Source organism: Lycorma delicatula, chromosome 2 (assembly GCF_047948215.1).
Source record: "Lycorma delicatula isolate Av1 chromosome 2, ASM4794821v1, whole genome shotgun sequence".
NCBI lineage: Eukaryota > Metazoa > Arthropoda > Insecta > Hemiptera > Fulgoridae > Lycorma > Lycorma delicatula.
Window position 1 is genome coordinate 224,810,859 of NC_134456.1, and position 23,287 is coordinate 224,834,145.

The window sequence follows — 23,287 nt, forward strand, 5'->3', positions numbered from 1 at the left end:
CAGTGCCACTACTCATTGCGTTTTCTTAAAGTAATATCTAACTATTCTTTTTGGTTATGTAGTGAAAGAAGTTAAGACATGCACATTTACAGAGTTGTATATAATCTGAGTTTCATTAAACTTGACAAGCTAATGTTTAACTGTATATTCAATTCAATAAAAAAGCAAATTGAAACTCACTTTATTTTTCATTTTACATACTAAGCCTGACATGGAAGGCTTGTTAATTTTGAAAATGACTATTTAATTTTTGGGAGTGACAGATATCTTCTATAAAATTACCTGATAAATTGCCTGATAAATAAATAATTACTGTAACTAACGCTTTTATTTCACTATTTTAAAATAGAACTATAACAAGCTTTCAATCGCTAAAAGTAAAAGTTTGCCAATTAATGTTCTAACTTACAAGTTATAAATAACGATCTCTTTTTCTTAAAAGTAAAAAAAAATCATTATTACAGTGGAAATAAATCATAACAAAATTATATTTGAAGATTAAATTTAAATTGTACAGGTACAGATTAAATTTCAATTGATGGTTGATTATATTTTTTAGATTAAATTATATTTGAAGATTATATTTTATTTTAAATTTAATCAAAAATTGTAAGTGGATGTATAGAAGAATGTAACAAATTGTGAAAATGATTTTATTTAGGGGGGAAAAAATTGCTTTTTCTTCCATGTTTAAATCAGTTAATATTTGCCAACTTCCTTATTATTTATTTCTTTTATTAGTAGGTATGATCTGAAGGTCAGTGATAAGTTTAAAGGTGGCATTTTCTATGAATTTCTCTATTAAAAGTCATAATTGTAATGTCTTTAAAATATTTTAATATGCAGGCCAAAATTTATAGATGTTTTCCTTTAGAAGAAGCAGTTTTTATTATTTTAACAAAATATCTATTAATCACTTATTTCGTATACACATTTATTTTAAATGTATCATATTATCTGAATATTAAAATAATTGCCCTCTTGATAGCCAGTTTAAAATGAACTAAAATAAAATTATTGAACTGTATTCTGTATTTGTGACCGATGCTTTATTGGTTATAATCAATTATCTTTATAGTACAGGAAGATTTCTAAGAAAAGAGAAAAAATACTCATAGATAACTTACTGGAGAAGAACATCACATCTTTCTCAGTTTACAGAATATGTCTGTTTTTTTTTTGTATTTTTTAGATATTAATATTTATATCAACTGCACAAAAACAAAAACCTTTCTATCAATCAAAAAATCATTTATAAAAAGTTGTTACAAAGTAATTGAGAATAAATTTATTGTACTAAACTCTCAGATGGCTAACTGATTTAATTATTATAATAAACTGACAATGAATCACTAAAAATAAGCCTGTAGGATCCCAGAAATTCTCTACAATTTATGGTTTTTCATCTCTTGAAAATCTGTTAATCCACAGGGTTACTATTTAGCTAAGTACATTCAATGCACATAGATTGTGGTACACCTACTTACCCCTCATCATCTAATGCTGATTCAATTTACTCTGACACACACAGATATATATTTATAAAATCAAGTACAAAAATATCCCTGTGGTTTTCAAGCTAATGTTCATTATCTTACAAACCAAACTGAATAGTGAAATTTTTAACATATTTACTTGCCAAAACAATGACAAACATTTTTGCGTGTTTATTTAATTGTAAGCATATTGCCATAAGAAGCCTAACTACCTGCCACTGTGCTTCTGAATTGCTTGTTGTTAAAAAACCTTCCCATTGTACCACCTTTCGATGAAATGGAAAGGTAACATTCCATTATACGATTGCTTTAACATAATGAAAGGTATTAGACAGCTAAATTCATTGACGCTATGTGAAGATTACTACTTTATAGAACAGATTGTAAGTGTCCACATAAAATTGAATCAAAATAAACCTATAAAATCGAACAAAATTTAACCGATAAAAAAATATTATAAATCAGCTAATTTAGAAGCATTAAATGTAACGATTACGTTAACAGAAATAGGTTAACTGTTTTCACTTTATGTCTAAATCAGTCTTACAATTGTTATACTTGAAATGGACTTAAAGAACAAGTAGCAGTAGTTAGAAATGCTTTTTGAGAGAAATTATATTCACTATATGACCAATAATTGTAGAGAAAATAATGAAAGTGTGATTTAAAAAGTTGACTATCGCTGGAATTCCGGCGAGCTTGTAGTGTTGATGCAACATTATATTTGGTTAAATGAATAAGTCAGGATTCCTCTTAAGTTTTCACTTTCATTAGTAAGGTGTCATGGAATGCAAGTCTATTTTAAGAATGTCAGCCTCATTTTATACGAATTACTTGCATCTTATGTCAGATCGCCTACAACAATGTTATGACATCTGTGCGCATTAAAAAAATAAATACAAATTTATTAGAAAAAAGTAATTAGAGAGTTGTAAAGTCGTTTCTTTGCTTTGTTTTAAAAATCTAAACATTTTCATTTTCCTCTAAACCTTTACCGTATCAGGTTGGCCGATCGAAAATTAGGTTAAAGAAAATATTTTGTTCTCTTCAGCCTGTTCTAGAATAAATCTTTTATTTCATCACCGTTACCTTTCTTTTAGGATATCTCTTACTTATTGTCTCTGTTGCAGCAACTTTCTGTAGCTTGTCTTATTAAAACGAACTTTCAATAAGCTGTTTTATATACTCCTAACGACACTCCTGTGTTTTTCACTGTTAGATTTGTGATTAAATAAAAATGTATAAAATTACTTCCACAGAGTACTTGTACATAGTAAATGTAAAAAATAGTGTCGCACATGATATTTTTGTCTACATTGTGATAGATTTTGATTTCAGTTGTTGTAAGTAATAAATATAAAGAAATCAAAGCAAGAAAAAGTGACAGGTTGTTTTATCCTTGAGCTCTACATTAGTAGATGTACGTTTCTTTCAGGGAAGCGAGACTAATTTAAGAGAGCATTTACTAATAACAGATGCTGATAACTTTTTACATATTTTTGAAGGAATCTGTGGTGCATGATGGTTTAAGAAGATACAAATCAATGACTCAATTTTTCGGCTCCATAACTACAGCACACTTTTAAGAATAACGATCAGAATATCGGAATATAATTCGGAAATCGATATCGATGTATCGTGTACTTGATATATCTGTTCCCAACAATTTCCGATACTTATGTGTTCCCAGAGCGGGACAAGTAAATTTTTTTTAAAGAAGTGGGTCGATTATCCTTTTTTCTGTATAAGAAGTACTAGTAGATCTTTGTGCCTGATGAAAGGGGGCCTAAAAACTGTTATTGAAGTTTTTTACTGATACCGGAAGCACAACAAATTTTTAAACGATTTGAATATTTCATTATAACTAGATTTCATTTTTCAATCGAGGCTTGAAAGTTAGTTAGTACGTGGGAACGATTCAACTAATATTTTTTATGGCATTAAGGTTTTTTATTGACCCTGACAAACAAATAAAGAAGCGACCAAACTTGGTTTTTTTTTGTACAGAATGTATAATACAGGATGCTCAAAAAAAAATATCGGCGTTTTAAAGCTATTTGATATCCTTTATCTTTAAATTATAGTAATAAATCACAAAAAATGAAAGAGTAACTGTTATAGTTTTCCTTACAAACGTTCAATGTAAGCGTATTTCGTCACGCGGAACACATCCAAGCGATAGAACAGTTCCTTAACGGAAGCGAGGTCCTTAATAGAAGCGATTGTCCCTTCGATCCTGTGCCTCAAATCAGATAGATCGATAAGCAGGTACGGAGGCACATACACAAGAGCCTTTATTAAAACAATCCAAAAGAAAATATCACATGGGAGTCAGATCGGGTGACCATGGAGGTCACCGCAAACATGTTCTGTCATCGGGTTCATGCCAACCCATCCAACGTTCGGAGAAAACGTCTCTCAACCGGTCGCTTACAGATTACAGAGTTATGCCGGTGATGCGGCGGATCGTCTTGCTGTCAAATAAAATTTTCCAACTTGCAGCTGAGGAAAGAGGTAGGCATGCAGTACATTCAAATAAAAACTCCTGTTACGCTTGCTTCAGAGAAAAAAGAACGGCTCATAAACTTTCCTCGGAATGTAGCAATAAAATATTTAATTTTAGGAGTCCGTCTGACACTGTAAGAGTTCACGGGAGATTTTCTGATCCCAGATATGTAAGTCATGGGAGCTAACTTTTCCGCTTAGATGAAATGTTGACATCGCAAACACAATACGATCAAGAAAGTCATCTTCATGCTACAGCGTTTCGTAGTCGGTGGGCTTCAAAGCCTGTAACAGCTGAAAAAAAAAAATAGTAGTGGACGCAGTAGTAGTAGTAAACGTTTCCTTAAAACATTCCACATTTTCTCCACCGACATTGCTAGTTAGCGGCCGGCCTTCCAAACAAATTTTTTGAGGCACGCAGGAAAGACTCCCTGACACGTTCAACATTTTCTTCTGACACTCTCGGTCGTCCGGTACTTTTCCCTTTACGTATACAACAGGTCGTTTCAAACCGATTATGTCATCGACGAATGTTATTGTCGCTTTAAGTATCACCATTAACTTTCTGCAGAACCCACATTGAACTATAACTGCAAATTCACATTTAGCAAACTGTAAAAACGCAGAAGGTTTTCCGTTCAGGAGTCATCTTTGCTAATGGCGCTTTCAAGGAGAAAGATAGTGAATCGATCTAAGGTCATATGTGCAACTAAAACTGTCCTTTATATTCTTTAATGCTAGGCTTAAATCAACACTGTTCCCTCGTCCAAGAAATATTTTAACAAATTAAAATCCCGATATTCTTTTTGCGTAAATATAGTTTTGAGTGAAATTATAATTTTGATATTAATTTTGGACATTAAAATGAATCGTGTGAAAACCCGTATATATATAACGAACGTATTGGAAATTTATAACCGAAAACATATATTTATACCAAATCGTTTTGCTTAGCGATGGGTTATTTGTTTGATTTGAAACAGGAGTAGAAAGCCCACCTTTTTCCAGTAGGTATACGCTTACTATTCTTTATCCGGTAGATGTGTTTGTTTGAACATTAAAACTATTTAAGAAGATACATTGTAGGAAGAATTAAAGAAAGTACCTATTTTTCACCAGTACGATCATTTTTATTTTATTTTTTTATTATATCAATTTTTCATTTGAAGAGTTAATTTTGGATTCATATCGCATAATGTGAGCGCGTTGTGATATGATAGATTGAAAATTTACCTATAACTCTGATAATCATTTTGTTTCTCTTCCAAGCTCTTTCATAGTGTATAAAATAGATTAAAAATAGTTGTAAAATTGATTGAAAAACCATCAGTGCTTTTACTACATTTTTTGTTTTATGACTTAATATTTTTATTAGAAAAAAAATATTATTAATAAATAACAATAATATCGTTGGTAGTAATAATATTACTATTTTCAGCTGTCACTGAAGCGGTAATGGCGTGTCCTATGAAAAAATATAGCATTATAATGTAAATTTTAACTTTAATTATTGTCATATTACTCTTCTAATAGGAAGAAATTTTAATAACATATTTATCACTCAAATACATAATTTACTTCCAACCACCTTCTTTTAATAGCTTAATTACTTCAAATAAAGAACTTACTTCACTAATGTAGTTGTATAACAATAAGTTTTTTTTTTTAATTTCTCATATTTTAGATTTGTGAATGGCAATACATCAGTATTTACACTGTACAATGTTATAATAAAAACTCCTTTAAACAATTATTATTCAAATAAAAGTTTATTTAGCTAATAGTTTGTTTATGCCTAAATATAAACAATTAGCTGTGTGTAGCTGATATATTAACTGAAAGTTAAAATGAAGCTCTGTCATTCAATTTAAGAGCATCAAGGTTAAGTGTGGAATTATTAATAATTTTAATAAATGCAAATTTATTTTTAACAAGTTATGTTTGAATATTTTTTACAAGTGTATGTTTGTTTAAAATAAAACTGGCTGTTGTGAATATTTAAGTTTACTTAGTAGTATATAAATCTGTAAATAATTTAAATAAGATTAATAGAAATTACTTAGTTACATTCAATAATAATTTTAATTATAAAAAAAATTATTTTTAAACGTTTATTTTAAAGAATTTCATTTTTAATTAATCGATTTGTTTAAATTAAATTTATTTAAATAATTATAATCCCAACAGAATAGAACCTTTTCCGTATAACTAATAGTTATGTGAATTGAAGATTACTTAATATAATATATTTAATTTTATAATAAAAATTAATCGATAAGTAAATATTAAAATAAAGTATAACAAAAAAAATTTAAACGTGCTTCTAAAAAATCTGATTACCCGGTAAATATAAATAAAAGATAATTTTGTTTTCAACAAAATATATAAAGTTGTTTATTGCGCGACCTCAATTCTATTTTGCACCTCAACTTTAGTTCATCCACAGATATTTACTAGATATTGGATATTAAAGCTACCATTTCCATTTGCATCAAAACCTTTGTCATATTTAAAGAATTTATGTAGTTAGTGAATATGAAAGCGCGCCCCATGCTTTTCATTCTGGTCTTGCAAAACTTTACCTATAACTCTGATAATCATTTTGTTTCTCTTCCAATCTCTTTCATAGTGTATAAAATAGATGTAAAATTGACTGAAAAACCAGTGCCTTTCCTACATTTATTGTTTTATGACTTAATATTTTTATTAGAAAAAAATATTATTAATGAATAACAATAATAAATGACAACTTTATACATATTATTATGTTGAAAACAAAATTGTCTTCTATTTATGAATACTGGGTAATCCATTTTTTTAGATTTTTTAAAAGCACGTTTAAAATTTTTTTATACTTTATTTTTAATATTTACTTCATCGATTAATTTTTATTGTAAAACTAAATATATTACCTTAAGTAGTCTGCGATTCACGGAACTGTTAGTTATATGAAAAAGGTTCTATTCTGCCTAATAATTATTTATAATCCTATAATCCCATTACCTCACGATTTACTGAATCTTGGTTATACAGACGTCTGATAGTATTTTTCGCCCTGAATTAAAATATGATATTGGTTTTTCCCCATCATGCAAGGTTTCCGAAAGAATATTTTAGAAGATGTTGAAATTTTGGTTTTAGGACTGCTGTAACATCTAGTTGTGCCCCTCCCCTTCTGATTGAAATCGATTGGAGCAAAGTATCCAAAAAAGGCCGAAAATCCAACAAAAAAAAATGGATTTTGGGCTTTTTCTTAACTGCACTAATAAGCCGCCATCAACGAGAGCTTTTCTATCATAAGTGGTATTAATTTTCATTGGTTCCAGAGTTATAACCAAGTAAAATTTTAATTAATGAAATATTTGGATCTTATAAGGTGAAGACAGATAGATTCGAATCCGACTTCATACAGATATATTTTTTTAAACTTTTTTCTTTTTTAATTTAAATGTATTGATTTATTAATATAACTATTAACCTCTGATTGTAAAAAAGAATTTTACAATAAATAACAATAAAAAAAAATCAATAAAAATCAGAAGTTATTAGTGAAATAAAATTTTACGTACTTTTTCATTTTAATTAAAACAATTTTATATAGATTAATAATTATTTATAAATCAACACATTTAAATTTTAAAAAAGTTACAAAAATATATATGTACATGAAGTCTGATTTGAACCGATGTGTGCATGGTTACAGATCCGACACGTTCTCACTTACACAACATCTGATTACTCATATCTGAGTAACATGAAACAAAATTAATATATAAAATACTGCTGATACAGTCACTAAAAAAATGTGGTATCCACCACAATGCAATTGTGTAACTGTCCGCTTTATTAAAGAATTGGAGGCTCATATCTCACTGTCAAACGAAATAATTTTAAATGAAGTGCAGCAAAAAATGTGTATAAGTAATTTAGCAAGCGTACAAGGAAGTCATGTAGTGTCTACATCAGGTCTTTTTTCATTAACATAATACATGTTCATGATGAAAATAACACCCATGTAACATTAATTACACATGTACACTTGGTTATTCATAAGTACTAGAATATAGAGTTGCTAGAGAGTATACGGCCAAACAAATCAAGTGCGTGATGATTAGGTAAAAGGCAAATTATAACAATTATGATCAGAGAATGAAATACATAGTGGGAGAAGAAAAAAGAGAAAATGTGGAATGGGGGCAAGGAGTGAAAGAGAGAGACTGATTGAATTTTGTGAGGAGAGTAGGATGAGAATAGCTAATACATGGTTTAAAAATCATAAAAGAAGGTTAAACACTTGGAAAAGCTTAGGAGATCCAAAAAAAGATACCAAATTGATATATTTTAGTAAATCAGTGGTTTGCAAATAGTGTGAAGAATTTGTAAAATCTTATCTTGGGTCGGTGAATATACAGATCATAATCTACTGATTGCAGACATACAAACAGAACTAAAACACATAAAATAGAAATAGAACATAACACAATGTGGAATACTGATTAAAGATGGAAAATTTGCTTTCTGAACTAAAGTAGAAGGAGAGATTTCCATAGCCCCACCTAACCTATATACAGCTGAAGTTGCGATAACATAACGTAATTTGTTTTGCATTATTATTACACGAAATAATATTTTCTTACTGTTTTTAAGTAGCCTGCTTTAATAACAATCTTGCATAATGATAAATAATAGCAAAAACTTCTTTGTTGGTAATCATACTTTATGTTATATTTCACTAAATTTAATCACTTTTTGCTTCTTCTGAGATGACCTTTAAATAATTTATATAAGAATAAACTCCAATGTACAATATTACTTTAATTGATTATTACGTACTCAAAAATAGTTATAATTTCTTTATGTAAACTTATCTTATTTAAACGAAATAAAACGTAAACCTTTTATATTGTATCCTTATTACTGTTCTAATTAGTTTTTATTTAGATTCATAAAAATGTGAAAAAATATTAATTTAAATCAGTGTGTTAATTTAGACACCCTTTTCTGTTGAAGTTGCACTTTCACAACCTTTCATAAATCAATAAATAAACATACCTTAGGGTCAAAAATCATATATATGGTTCAGAAGAAATCACGCAAGTATAAACCTAAGAAATAATTTTATGATCAGTGCATCAGAGCATGGCAAAATATGGGTTAAAGAATAACTTACTGATAATCATCATAGCAACCCACCAGCTTGGTCTAGTGGTGAAAGCGTCTTCCCATATCAGCTGATTTGGAACTCAAGAGTTCCAGTGTTCAAGTCCTAGTAAAGTCAGTTATTTTTACACGGATTTGAATACTAGATCGTGGATACCGATGTTCTTTGGTGGTTGGGTTTCAATTAACCATACATCTCAGGAATGGTCGAACTGAGACTGTACAAGACTACACTTCATTATTTATACTCATACATATCATCTTCATTCATCCTCTGAAGTATTACCTGAAAGGTAATTACCGGAGGCTAAACAGGAAAATGAAAAAAATAATCATCATAGCAGTAGAATTAATATAACTATCAATCAAATAAAAAAATGTTGCTTTTTCCCTCATTTTTAAGTTTCACAAACATTTTTGCAGTGGGCACTACTTCATCAGGTGAACAAATATACACAGACACACATATACATATGTAATATATAATAATTTATATGTATATGTAAGATGCTATGTTATATTGTCAATAAACATATACATTGTTGTATGAATGATAGCAAGGCTGGCTAAGAAAAAGGAATGATAACAAGAAGAAAGACGCTATTAGACAAAATTAAAAATTTATTCAGTAAGATTTAAACTTGATGTATAACAAATAACATTAGAAAAAAGCTTTTAATAACTACTGATATGCAGTGTCAGCTCGCCTATAGGCACTGTGGAACTGCAGCACCCTCTATTTCCACTTGATATTATCGATAATATTTAATATAATGAGTCCTTTTTTCTTCAATTCTTTCTTTATACTTGTACAATATATAATCCTTAAGCTTAATGTCAGTAGCCATCTCCCAGTTTATGAAAAACATACAAAAATCTTTGTATGGAACAGCAATATGGTGTTTGGCTGTTGTACGCATGCACACATAGGAAGCTGCACGCAAGGCTGTGAGAGAAAGGGAGCACTGTTACTCCTGCAGTGCTGATCCTGGTGTGCTGGTGGAAGGTAGTTTCTTTTTACTCTGAGTGTGTGTGGAACATTCCTTGTTTGTTCCTTTTTCTAGTTTAGTCAGTGGAAGGAATGTGAAAGTAATTTAGTTACTTTTTCAGTAGTGATCAGAAGATGGTGGAAAGCAAAGACTCTTTGATTGTCAAATCTGTCCAAAAACACACTGGAAGGGTGACAGAGATGGTAATTAATAAAAATTAATTACGTATTTGTTTCTTTGAATATAAAAGATTTAAATTAAGCACCATTGGACTATACTGTTTTTAAGTGGACATTTTATTAAGTTATTATCTAATAAAACTAAAAAATATTATCTGTGTTGACATTTTATTATTTATTCGTTTAAACTGAAAACAGTTTTTAACCACAATGTGCTTAAAAACCATGTACCATATCTTAAATATGATAAAGTGTAGTATTAGATTATTATCCCGCTTCCAGCTATTCTATTTGATTCATTTTTTTGTCGGTTCTTTTATTTTACATAAAATTTTAACAATGGCCATGAAAAGGCCCAGAAAAAATCTTCTTCAGCAGCACCCCCCATTAATTTTAGCTACGAGCCACTACTGCTGATATGAGTCTAATAGTAATAAAAGCAAGTTGTTTTAATAATAAAATTATGATCTCAGTAAAAAAATTATTTATCTTACAACTACTGCCAAATTTGAACTTCAAAATTGCCGGTCTTTAAACTTCACCCAGATTCCGCCATCAACTCCTGGGAATACTGATATTTTAAACATTTTTAATGGTAATTTTGTTTTTTCACTTAATTCTATTGTATAATGTGACAACAAAGAAACCAAAATGATCTTCATTTCCAACATTGCCAATCTCATTGCTGTGAACAAAAAAAAATGTATATAATCATATCTGTGAAGAATGGTAATCACTGTTAACATGAAAAATTATGAAAATAAACATTTATTTTTCATCCTATAATGTAATTAGAGATTTGATTAGGACATTAAATTTTATCATAAATCATGCATAGAAAATATATTAATGCAAAAAACATTAATTATACTGCATAATTAAATACTATACTTATTAATGACAAAAACTGTGTTAAATTTACCAATAAAATGAGTTAAGGTCGTGCAGATATACAGTAATGGTTTAAATGGTGCAGAGGTGAGTGAATGACAACTAACTTACATTGAAATTTATACATTCTTATTTTAAAGAAACTGAATGTAACAAACATTTATTAACAAATTATTAAATGTAACGTACTATGATAGAATATTTATCATTTAATTACAGAATAAATAGAATTTAACATTTTATCAGTTCATTATTCTGACTCTTTTTTTATCAACAAGCCTCTTAGCATTAATGGGTGCTTTTATTTTTCAACATTATGTCTGTAATTTTTTTCTCTAATTTACTATTAAGTATATTACGCTACATCCTATTAATAATACTCAGTTATGTCAAAATTATTCAAATAAATACATGTTATGAATGTAGCTTGTTTAAACTGAATACTAAAGTTATATTGAATAATTTATTTTATGCAAATCAACTTAGCATACTAGACGGAATGAAACCATACAGCAGCCTTGATTCAAAAATTAATTAATTTGTCTTCTGACAAATGTAGCTGGAAGTATAGAAGCTAAAAATACTCTTCTCTTTTTTTATGAAGACTTCAATTGAAAAAAATAATGTTGACAATAATATTGTTACATCAGCTATTTTCACTAAAATGTGCTGCATCTTAATTTAAATTTATCACATTCTCTACTTCCATAAATCATTATCTATTTACAATAAAGATACGGTTAATAATATTAAAATAGATAAATCATGAAGTATGAGTACTGAAAGATAGCTCACTCAATGATACGCATGAGACATGTTCTCCGGTAAGGTTTAAGCTGATAATTAAGCAATCTATATAGCGTATAATATTTGTATAAAACAAAAACCAGAGCTGGATATTATGAACAAATAAATTCCAGTGTTTGTATTCGTTTATATTCTATAATATTCATTTAAATTGACTGCACATTAATGGTGATTACAAGGGAGTGAAGTTTTCAAACTTCCTTAAGCTCAAGCTAGGTAAGCCTTTACTTAGGTCCTCATCTATCTATGTGATCCTATGACAAAAGATTACCAATTATACTGTGTTTTAAATAAAACCATTTAATGTTTAGTTCAGATACAGATGTGAGAATTACAAAATTAATGAAGTACATTTAGTGAAATATGCTGTTATTTATATTTAAATGATAGGGATGTACATTTATTTTTAAGGAAAGTTATTCTTCAAAAAATTAATTTATCTCAAGGCACTAATTTATTTTAAAACAAATCTTATGTAATTAATTACCTATGCAAATCCTTGGGCCATATCCAAATGGCATGTAAACATTTTTAGGTATTACTTCCATATTTTGGAAATGATCGGGGTTAAATTTTTCTGGGTTTGGGAAGTACTGAGGGTCCTTATGAAGTCCCAAAACCGGTATGTTAAGCATTGTACCTTTCTCTATCACTACATCAGTTCCAGGAATTTTATAATCCTTTTTACAGTATCGAAGTAATGCTCCTAATATTGGGTGTAGACGCAGTGTTTCTGTAACAAACAATAACAGCATGTAAAAAAAATTTTATCAAACTAACTCATGTAATAAACTACATTTGCAATCATAATATTAGGCAATAGATGCCATCTCATAAAATCTGGACTTATGGTTGCAGTTACAGGAAATTAAAATACAATAAAATTACTTTTATTGTTATTTCTTTAATTAAATAATTAGTGGCTACAGAATTATTACTTGTTCATATTTAATTTTATTTATATTTGGATTTTTAATCGTTTTTATCATCAGTGTAAATGAATATGAATAAAAATAATGATGACATAATTGGTGATAATAAAGGCATAGAATGAAACTTAAAACTTAAAAAAGAGATTGGAAATAACAACATATTATACATATCAAAATGTAAAGAATAAAAAATGTTATCTTGGCAAACAAAAATTGTTAACATTTTCCCTAAAAACAGACACTAGGTAAATAATTTAATTATAATTTATTTTATAACGATGGTTGTTGGTGAGTGGTCAAGTGATCGATGGCAGGACAGCATATAAAGTATGTTCAGGTTCAAAAGTACCTCGGGATGTTTCTTGATGAGAAACTGCAATTTAAGAAGCACTTTCAATATGTCGCGGAGAGGGCCTGCAATGTCTTCTTCGGTATTCGACGTGTAGTAAATCCTGATTGGGGTCTTAACTTTAAGACCATGAGCATTCTGTATAAAGGCGTGTGCGAGGCTATTATGCTATGCGTGGTGCCTGTTTGGGTGGACAGGCTAAAATATAAAAGTTATTGGGACATATTATTAAGGGCTCAACGCCTAATATTGTTAATGGTAGTGGTTGGTTACCGTACTATTTCACGGGAGGCAATCTTGATGATTGCAGGCGTGAAACTGATAGACTTAATTGTGTCTGAGAAGCAGCAGCGATATGTTGCTAAGAAGTCCAGTGAGTTGGCTTCAGATAAAGTTCAAGAAATTGAATAACATGGCAATGCCTTGTAGCAGGCCAGATGGGATGAGACAGATGGTGGGCATTATACGCATGATCTCTCCCCAAATATTGTTGGTTTGCAGGACGCCTCATGGGTAACCCACCGGGTTGGTCTAGTGGTTAACGCGTCTTCCCAAATCAGCTGATTTGGAAGACGAGAGTTACAGCGTTCAAGTCCTAGTAAAGCCAGTTATTTTTACACGGATTTGAATACTAGATCGTAGATACCGGTGTTCTTTGGTGGTTGGGTTTCAATTAACCACACATCTCAGGAATGGTCGAATTGAGAATGTACAAGACTACACTTTATTTACACTCATACATATCATCCTCATTCATCCTCTGAAGAATTATCTAAATGGTAGTTACCGGAGGCTAAACAGGAAAAAGAAAGGACGCCTCATGGGCACATCCTAATAAATATGTGACACAATTTCTTTCCGGCCATGGTGCTTTCAGGGTCAGACTGCAGAAATTCAGCCTGGTGGATTCTGGGGTGTATCCTCAGCATGGACAATTGGACGACACCTACCATGTTCTTTATGAGTACTCAAAATACGAGTTAATGAGTACAGAGACCATCCATCGGCTTGATCTTATCAGGTTGGCATTGGATCTCTGTGTAAACTGGAGGAGTCAGGACGAATGGACAATAGTGGAGAGTTTTGTAGTGTACTTAGCAAAGGGAAGGATTGCTGAGGGGATCTAGAGCTCTGCTTGCATTTCTCTTTTATTCTATTTTTGTTGATGTTTTGTTTTATAAGATGTTTTTGTTGTTCTTGTCATTGTTTTGTTTTAGCGTTACTGTGTTGTTAATTTTCCATGTAATATTTTTATATTGCATGTTGTATGTTGAACTTACTTTTACCTTCTACAAGCAGGTAGTTCAATTCCTTTGTTAGTTAGGTATTTTCAGTCTTGCTTAAGACTTGGTGAGCTGCGTGAGATTGTTTTGTGTTCACTAATTAGTAGTACACCGACGGGAATATCATTCATGGCATTTGCCTGGGTGGCATCCTGGCCGAGGCAGACTGGAATATATCAAAAGCCGAGGTTTTGAAGATGACCTCTGTTAAAGCCCATAAGGGCTCGGAACCAAAGGGGTGGCGGAGGGTGTCTTCCCCTATAGGTCAGGATGAGTGGTCAAGTACCATCAATACAAAATACATTGGAATCCTACCTTATATCATGGAATATCCATTGTTGTGGAAATACTTGGCCAGAATTATTCTTTTTTTTTTACTGACTAAGCTCTCATCAGTCTTGATGATTTTATCTGGCCCTCTGATTTTAACTACAGGAGCTTGGTTAGTGTGCTTAGTGTTGTTTTTAAGCACACTTTTAATTGATAGAGACACCATTTTGCAGTAGATGAAGTGCACAATCATTACAAGTGAATTACATGAATTTTCTAGCCAACAGGTAGAATTTTGTTTTACTGAAAGAAAGTATACACACACCCTTACTTCTTTATGAGGCAGGCCCCAAATTTCCACCTCACGTGACAAAAGTTATTAACAGAACTGTACAGACAAAACATAGTTACACAGCACTTTCAGTGAATAACAACTGACTGAACTACGACTTAAAGCGAGATAGGTTTATTCATTGGAAACAATAAAAAGACATAAGTGGAATGGCAATTGTATATTGATAACAACTACCAAACGGTAGTTGTTATCTCTTGTGAAATTTTAATTTTGTGATTGTGGTTATTTGTGGTTATTTTAATTATTATTGATTGAAATATTATGAAGTTATTCCCTCTACATTAATGAAAATGATTCCATATTAAAAATTTGAAGAAAAACAGGACAGCTGGTCCCAGTCTCACCTTTAACTTATTATATATATATATATATATATACATATATATATATTTTTTTTTTCACCTTTAACTTATTTATATTTGGATCACTTGTTATCATTAGTATGAAGGAAGAAGAGTAAGAATATTAAAGTAGGGTTGGTGATTGTAAACCAACAGAATGAAACTTAAAACTCAGAAAAAGATGGAAATAACATTATCATCTAAATTTTGTTTCTAAAAGCAGACACTAAATAAACTGAATTATAATCTATTTTTCATTTAGAATGAGCCTATACATTTATTGTGAGTGATAACAAAAATAAGTCATAATACTTTGTATCAACTAAACATTAATATCATGTTAGAACATTAGTAATAAATGTTGATAAATATTTAATACATAAATAAATTCAGTTAATTTACTTGACTCCCCTGTGCCATCTAGAGGTAAGAGCATGGTCACATACAGTCGTTAAACAACTGATTAGTAAAGTTGAATTTTTTGATGTTCATATCCTAATAAAGGTAAATTAATTTTATTTGAATTTGAATATAAGATGGTGGATATCAGTGTACTTTGATGGTTAGAGTTGGATTAACCACACATTTCAGGAATAGTAGGCCTGAGTTTGTACAAGACATACTTGTCATCCTCATCTCATTGGATTATGAGGTTGCACTTTCTGCTACTTCTGTCTACATCCACTTCTATCCAAATATTCTGTTTGTAATTTTCAATCTTCATCTTAACTTCATCCTTCTATTTCCTCACTTCCTTTGTCCTTCTAGTAAGACTTCCAATGCAATTGTCAAGATTCCACTTTCTCTAAAAACTTGTCTTAATCATTGTCGTTTTCTTTTGTGCAAGAGCGTAAGTACTCTTTCTTCTTTAATCCTGTTAACTGCTTCCTCATTCCTCACTTTAACCATCCAACTTATTTTTTCGATCCTTCTCCATATCCACATCTCAAAAGCCTAAATCCAGTCGCTCTCCCTCTTCCTTATCATCCATTCTTCATCCAGTGCAACAGCACTCCAAAATAAAATTGAGGCTAACCTCTTCCTTAAAACTAAGTCCAGATTTTTACTACATAGTAACTCCCAATTCTTACGAAGGCTTCCTTTTCCAGTGCTATCCTTCCTTTTATTTCATTGCACTTTTCCAATCTGCTATTACCATAGTATCAAAATATCTGTAATTTTTTTTACTTTTTCTATTCTTCCTTCATTTGTCCTTACTATTAAATCTTCATACTGTTTGCCTCCATAGCAGCTTAAGCTACAAAATCTATCATCTGCGTTCTGTACATTTTCAGGTACCAATTTTCTTCAGAATAGATATCATTACTGTTTTCACAAAACCTTCAGGGCATTCTCCCATTGTGTGTGTCCTATTACAATCTTATAATTAAACTATTTCTCTGCTCCTTCCTCCTTTAAGTATTTATAAAATTCATCATTACCTTTTCATTTATCCCATCTAATGCTCTTCACCTTAACATGTTTCATATCATACTCCCCTTAATTTTCAAGTCCTCAATATCATTATATTCTTTCTTCAACCATCTTTTCCTAACTGTTTGTGTTCCCTCCTTAATTCAATATTTAATTTGTAATACATTGCTCTTTCATTTTTTCTTTCTTACACCGCCTTCTTTCTTTCACTTCTTTCTTTAGTATTTCTGTTGTTAACCATGTGTTTTTGTTTCTATTTCATTCATAATAGTCTACTTCTTCCTCTGCTGTTTTTAGTATGGTAATTTTTGTTTTCATCCAAGTATCCTCACTTTTCTCATTTTCCTTTTTGCTTTGTTTAATAACCTTAACTAGTTTTTCTCCCACTGTTTCCTCATTTAATTTCTTCAACATTTTTAAGTTTCATTTCTTAAATAAATGTTCTTTCTCTACTTTCTTTAAAAATACTCTCAATTCTATCATGTAGCACAAGATCACTATTGATATCTGCACCTGGTAATCCATTGTTTTTCTTAACAGCATTCTTATATCTTTCATCTACTAAGATATAGTCTATCTGATAGTGCGCTTTGTCCCCGGGTGATACCCAAGTATATTTCTTCCTTTCATGGTTTTTGGACCAAGTTTTGGTAATAAATAAGTTTTTCTCTGATCCCTCTTTTAATCCATTTCCACTAAATTTTGTTCACTAAATCTTTAAATCTTGTTTAACCCTAAGCCAAGTTTCCTATCACACTTCTTCACCTACTCCAAGCACAGCATTCCACTCTACCATCAATACTTTACAGCAGTCTTTTTTTTATTTTATTACTTACATCAACTTCATAATTTCATGTTCGCGTATACTTATAATACAATTAGATCTTTTGATAATACCCCAATCCTTAATAATATTAATCTATCATTTATGTAACATATTTTCTGCACCCATTTTCCTAATTCATTCCTCATAATTATTGGTGCTCCATTATTTCCTATCTTTCTTCCAAATAGAATACGATACTTCTTCATTCTTCTTTATTTATTCTTCTCATCATATTTTACTCAGACCTAATATATCCATTTTATTTATCTTTCTTCTTCATTCTACATGTCTTCTGCATTCTAATACTGTGGCCTTTCTTAAAAAGTTGTTCTACTTTTGGGGGCTGTTTTCCATCTCCCAGGGCAATGCACTCTATTGTCCCCGTGGCAACAGAATACCCATCACTGCTCATCCATACTCTGAGGAGGTTGTTGGACTTGTAATAAGAGAACTACTCAAAATAAATTGGTCCCTTTATTCATTAGCCACTTGTATATACTAGTAGTTGTTAATATATATAAATATGGCCTCCTCTCTACAGGGGGAGGTTAAAATCAGGAATTTCCTTCCCTTCACTGAATTTCAGTCATTAAAAGCATTTCCTAGATTCTCTAGTATTTTTAGAGAGGCTAAATAAATAGTGTTAATGAATCAGTAGATGATATTTCATGATTATTATAAAAATTATGTAGATACCTTACAAAATAATTAAATAAAACATATGTTAAATTATCTTAAACATCAAAATTATTAGTGTAATATCTTACAATATTTCTAGGTACAACTATATTTTTCTGAAATTTAAGGCACTATTCACTGTAATATTCCAGGTCAGTACCGAATAAAAAATTATTACAGAGCATATGTTTAATTATTTCCAAACATTTATGAATGTGATTTTATTTATTTTTAATATTTTATATTACCATAAATAAACTGTTCCAAGTATTTCATTTTTTTCACACCTTCATAATTGAATTCATGAGAAGAAAGAACATTACTAATTTCTTGTTGTACTTGAACCTGTAACTCCGGGTTCATGGCTAGTTCATAAAGAACAAAACTGAGAACTGTAGCTGTTGTTTCACTGCCACCAGATATGAATATGAAAGTCTGTGATGCAATAAAGTCTTCAGTAAATATTTCTATGAAAAAAAGAAAGATTTTTATGTATACTAATAAAAGCACAAAAAAAAAATTTATTCATTTATATGAAAGAAAAGATAAATATGGAGAACAAATAGTTGTGCTTCAATATCACTAACTTCTACTCAGTAAATATTGTACTTTATATCATACAAAAAAAAAAAACATATATCTAAAGAAATAACATTTGAAATTTCTATTTGCCAGATAACAACTAAAAGGTAAGATAACACCTGGTTGTGATGGTTTGCTTGAAAAAAAATGCTACACTATTTCTGTAATTGAATCCACACCAAACTTGTTCTTTCAGAGAATATTGGATGTTCTTTAGCTACCTCATTTGATGGCTTGAATTCTAATTCAGCAGCTATCTCGACTTAGATTACCACTGCCATAAAAAGTTGTCTCATCTGTAAATTAATACAATTTAAAAAGTTTCATCATCATTGTCTATGTTATCCACCATTACCTAGCAAAATTTGAAAATTCAACACATTGCTATCATCTTGTCTTGTCTTAAAGTTTATAAGAGGTAATTATAATTTTTAACTTTTGTTAAAGCTAAAACCAAGAGTTCCATGCTTCAAACAATAGTGAATAATTCATGTCATCACACAAAGACTTCTTTGTGAATTTTTTGAATATGCCCTAATATCTTTTGCTAGAGCATGGCTATTCAAAAAAGGCCTACCCTTTTGTATGGTATCATTACTTTAAAATTTTAATTCAAGCAGTTATTAATTCCTCGGTAAAGACTTCAGAGAAGAACCAATTAGTATACTAAATTGATGAAGAATTTTTACAATCTTTTATTTCATAATGCCAAATTTTAAAAAGTCAGAGAATTTAGAGCAAACTCTTATTAAAAGTTTCTTAACTTGATAGGAATTTCCTAGAACAATTTAAGGAGGCTTTTGCTTTTAATGCCTTACACTACATAAATACAGATGACTTATACTAACCTAATTTACAGAAAATTATATGTAATTTAAGTAAAATATCTGCATCTAAAACCACAATCTAATGATGAGCCAGTAACTTATACTGAATGATTACCCCATAATCTTCCTTGGGGCAAGGCCCTGGCTCCAAGGTTGAGGTTAAAAAAAACACTCAGGGCCCCGATAAGTTTGACGCACGGGGCCAGAAATGCAGTTTTGGATGGAGAAAAGATCCTCGAGGTGCTGTGATAATACCTTAAGGTGAGCCTGACATCACATGTTGTAGAGGAAGAGGGGTTTTAGTGGGTAGGCCTAGAAGGGAGAGTGCCACACTACAATGGGGTTCAAGACAACGTGGTCTCTATAAAAAGTTTCCTCAACTCCAACAAAAAAAAAAAATAAAATAAAAAAGTAACTTATATTGGCCACTCACATATGAGAATAATTTAATGTTGATGGTAAATGTATTAAAGCAAGACACCAGTACACAATACATAAAACGTAGATTAATATATTTTATAACAAATAATAATTTAATTTTTTTTCAAAATGGAATTATATTTTTTGAAACAAGTAATCACCGTATTAGGAAACTGGAAAAGTAATTTCAACATACTGAAACTTATTCATTATAAAGAAAAAAGAAAAATTTACCTACTTATGTTTACTGCAACACATTTGGATAATTTAATTACTGTTGGATATTGTTAGTGTTGATTGTGGTTTAGAATGGCGAGGTAGAGAAACCTACTAATATCCCCACCACTTCATGAAACAAATATTTCAAAACTTTCTGTTAAATAATACAATGTTAATGTTTCAGGTTAAAGCATTATACACACAGCCACTGTGTTGTATCTTTAATTCTGTAGACATTGCCTATGTATTGACTATACTTATATAATTTCTGTAGTTAATAGGTTCATTCAAAATAAAAGAAAACTGACTTAAATCAAATGAGAAAACAATTATATTTTCTGAAAATGTTAAAGAAAATGTACACTAAATTTAACATGTAATGAGGAGGTTAAAAAATATATTTTTAAATATGTCTTTTTTTAATAATCAACCATATGATTTAAAAGAATGAGGTTTTAAATTCACAATAATCACACAGTTCCATGTATTTGAGTGAGGTGGTTCAACCACATTTTTCATTAAGATTTACCAAAACCTCCTTTTAAAAATAATGAATCAGAATTATCAATCAAGGGTAACAATATTGATTGCTGAACACATTAGAATGATAACCACTGAACTTTAGTCTGCAAGCAAATATACTACAACAGTCAATTTAAAAAAAACGTAAACATCCAGATTACATAAAGTATGAAAACTACTGACAAAATCTGATAAAACTAAATTAAACTTTTCATAATACTCACCATTTGGTATTGAGCAGTTGTTACTTATATTATCCACATATTTTAATTGTTCCAAAAGTTCTTTGTCTTCAGGTTCCTCTGCTTCATCATCATTAAAAGATACATTTGTAATTCCATTATTTAAATTTGTTTGTTCTTTTTTCTTCTGATCCAACATAATCTGCAAAAAATCATTTCTCCGTGTGCCAGTTTCTTGGCGATGTTTCGTAATATCTTTTACTAAGTTTCTGAAAAATTGATCGACATCATCATCCATCAGTTTAACTTTAAAAAGATTTCTTAATTTTGGAAATGATACAAAAATAAGAAACTTAAATAATAAACTAACAGATGGTTTAAAAAATTTTGAACTGGCATTGAAAAATTTGTTAGTCTTTGCACCCTCTTCATGCAGAACATCTACTTTTAAACCAAATGCAGCATTGGCAATTATTTTAATAATAAGTCTCAAGATAAATCCTTTTGCTTCTAGATCATTCTTATTATCTTTTAAATATAACACTGCTTCACTGCAACACTCTTTTATCGGTTCAAACATCATTTTAAGTTTACCCGAACTAAACGTCGGAGTTAATTTTTGCCTAGCGATTCTCCATTCATCGCCACATAAATTATTAAGACTTGAACTGAATAATTCTACTGATTTTTCTACCGGTGGTCCACGATCTTCAAAGTATGTAAAATCTTTAATTAATACTTGATTTATTAATTCAGGGTCACGTATTGCAAATACTCGAGTCATAAATTGTACATAACCACCAAATTTTTCTCCTTCTAGTTGTTTATATATATCAATTACCATATCTGCCATAGTTCTCCTAAATAATAATGTATCTAGCAGTACACCAAAAGTACATTTTGAATCTAAACTTAGCACCCCTTTCTTCTTCCAATAGTTATTATCTTTTGTAGAAAAGAAGTATACGCAATAAAACATAATTATACCTAAAATAGCAGTTATTATCCATGAAAAATCCATTTCTGTAATATTTTTATCTGAAAATAAATTGAAAAATTTTTAATTCTTAAATCACTTTTTAGTTAAATTTTATTACACTATTTGAATTCAATAGGAAACAATTTATAATGAGAAATAATTTTTTATCTGCACCACTGAATGAAATTCATTGTGATTCATTGATGCATGTGTGCATCTATGTAACTTTGCTGATGTATCTGCTACAACTTATTCATCTTTTTATTATTATATATCATTACAATAATTTTTAATTGCTGTTTAAATAGAAGTAATACATAGGTGTTTTTCTTACATATTAATATACTTATTTAAATAAATTGAAAAATTTATAAAATATTGCAATATGTAAAATATAAAACTTATATTAATACATATGACTTATATTAATATAAAAAATAAACATATATTAATATAAATGTAATACTTATCATATATTGCAATATATAAAATATAGTTTTGCAAGCTATATTTTGTCATAAAACCAGCTGAATTATTTAATAAAAATAGCATCATTTGATTTTTTGCCACATTCATAAACAATTTTGAAACCAAAATTAGAAGTAAAATTAATAATAGTTTTTCATTTACCAATGAATAATCTTGTTCAACATAACATCGCATTGAAATGCTGACTAAATATAATAAAGAATAACAAACAAAAGTAAAAAATAATCATCAGTCATTATTTGAGCAAAAAAACACATATTTTTAAAAGTAATTTGCACTTATTAAAGAACAGGAAAATAAGTATAAGGATAAAAAATAAGCCTGTATTATAAAGATATACTGTAAACTTTCTATCTACTGCTGACTAGTATTGGCTTGCTCATAGTTTAAGAGTTAAGATGAATTTAAAAGTGAATGAATGATTTTTTTTATATGTTTGATATATTGTTTTGTTTTTAATGTGATATGCTTTAAAAGAAATCTATTTTCATATTTTTAAATATGTAATTGGCTGATAAAATGACAAGGAAAATCTGCATGCATGCTATTACGTGTTTGCACTTGAATGTATT

General features: G+C 29.8%; 1 protein-coding gene across 1 annotated transcript in view; it reads right to left on the minus strand.

The window, feature by feature from the left end:
- The window catches only part of LOC142320079 (uncharacterized), a 138,075-nt gene that overhangs the window by 65,449 nt on the left and 49,339 nt on the right, over positions 1 to 23,287 (minus strand). The window contains exons 3-6 of the mRNA XM_075357753.1: positions 21,290 to 22,285; positions 18,744 to 18,962; positions 12,515 to 12,760; positions 10,848 to 11,014 (exon numbers count right to left, since the gene is read on the minus strand). Coding sequence (XP_075213868.1) covers positions 10,848 to 11,014; positions 12,515 to 12,760; positions 18,744 to 18,962; positions 21,290 to 22,100 — 1,443 coding nt within the window. The 5' untranslated portion in view covers positions 22,101 to 22,285. The remainder of the gene's footprint in view (positions 1 to 10,847; positions 11,015 to 12,514; positions 12,761 to 18,743; positions 18,963 to 21,289; positions 22,286 to 23,287) is intronic.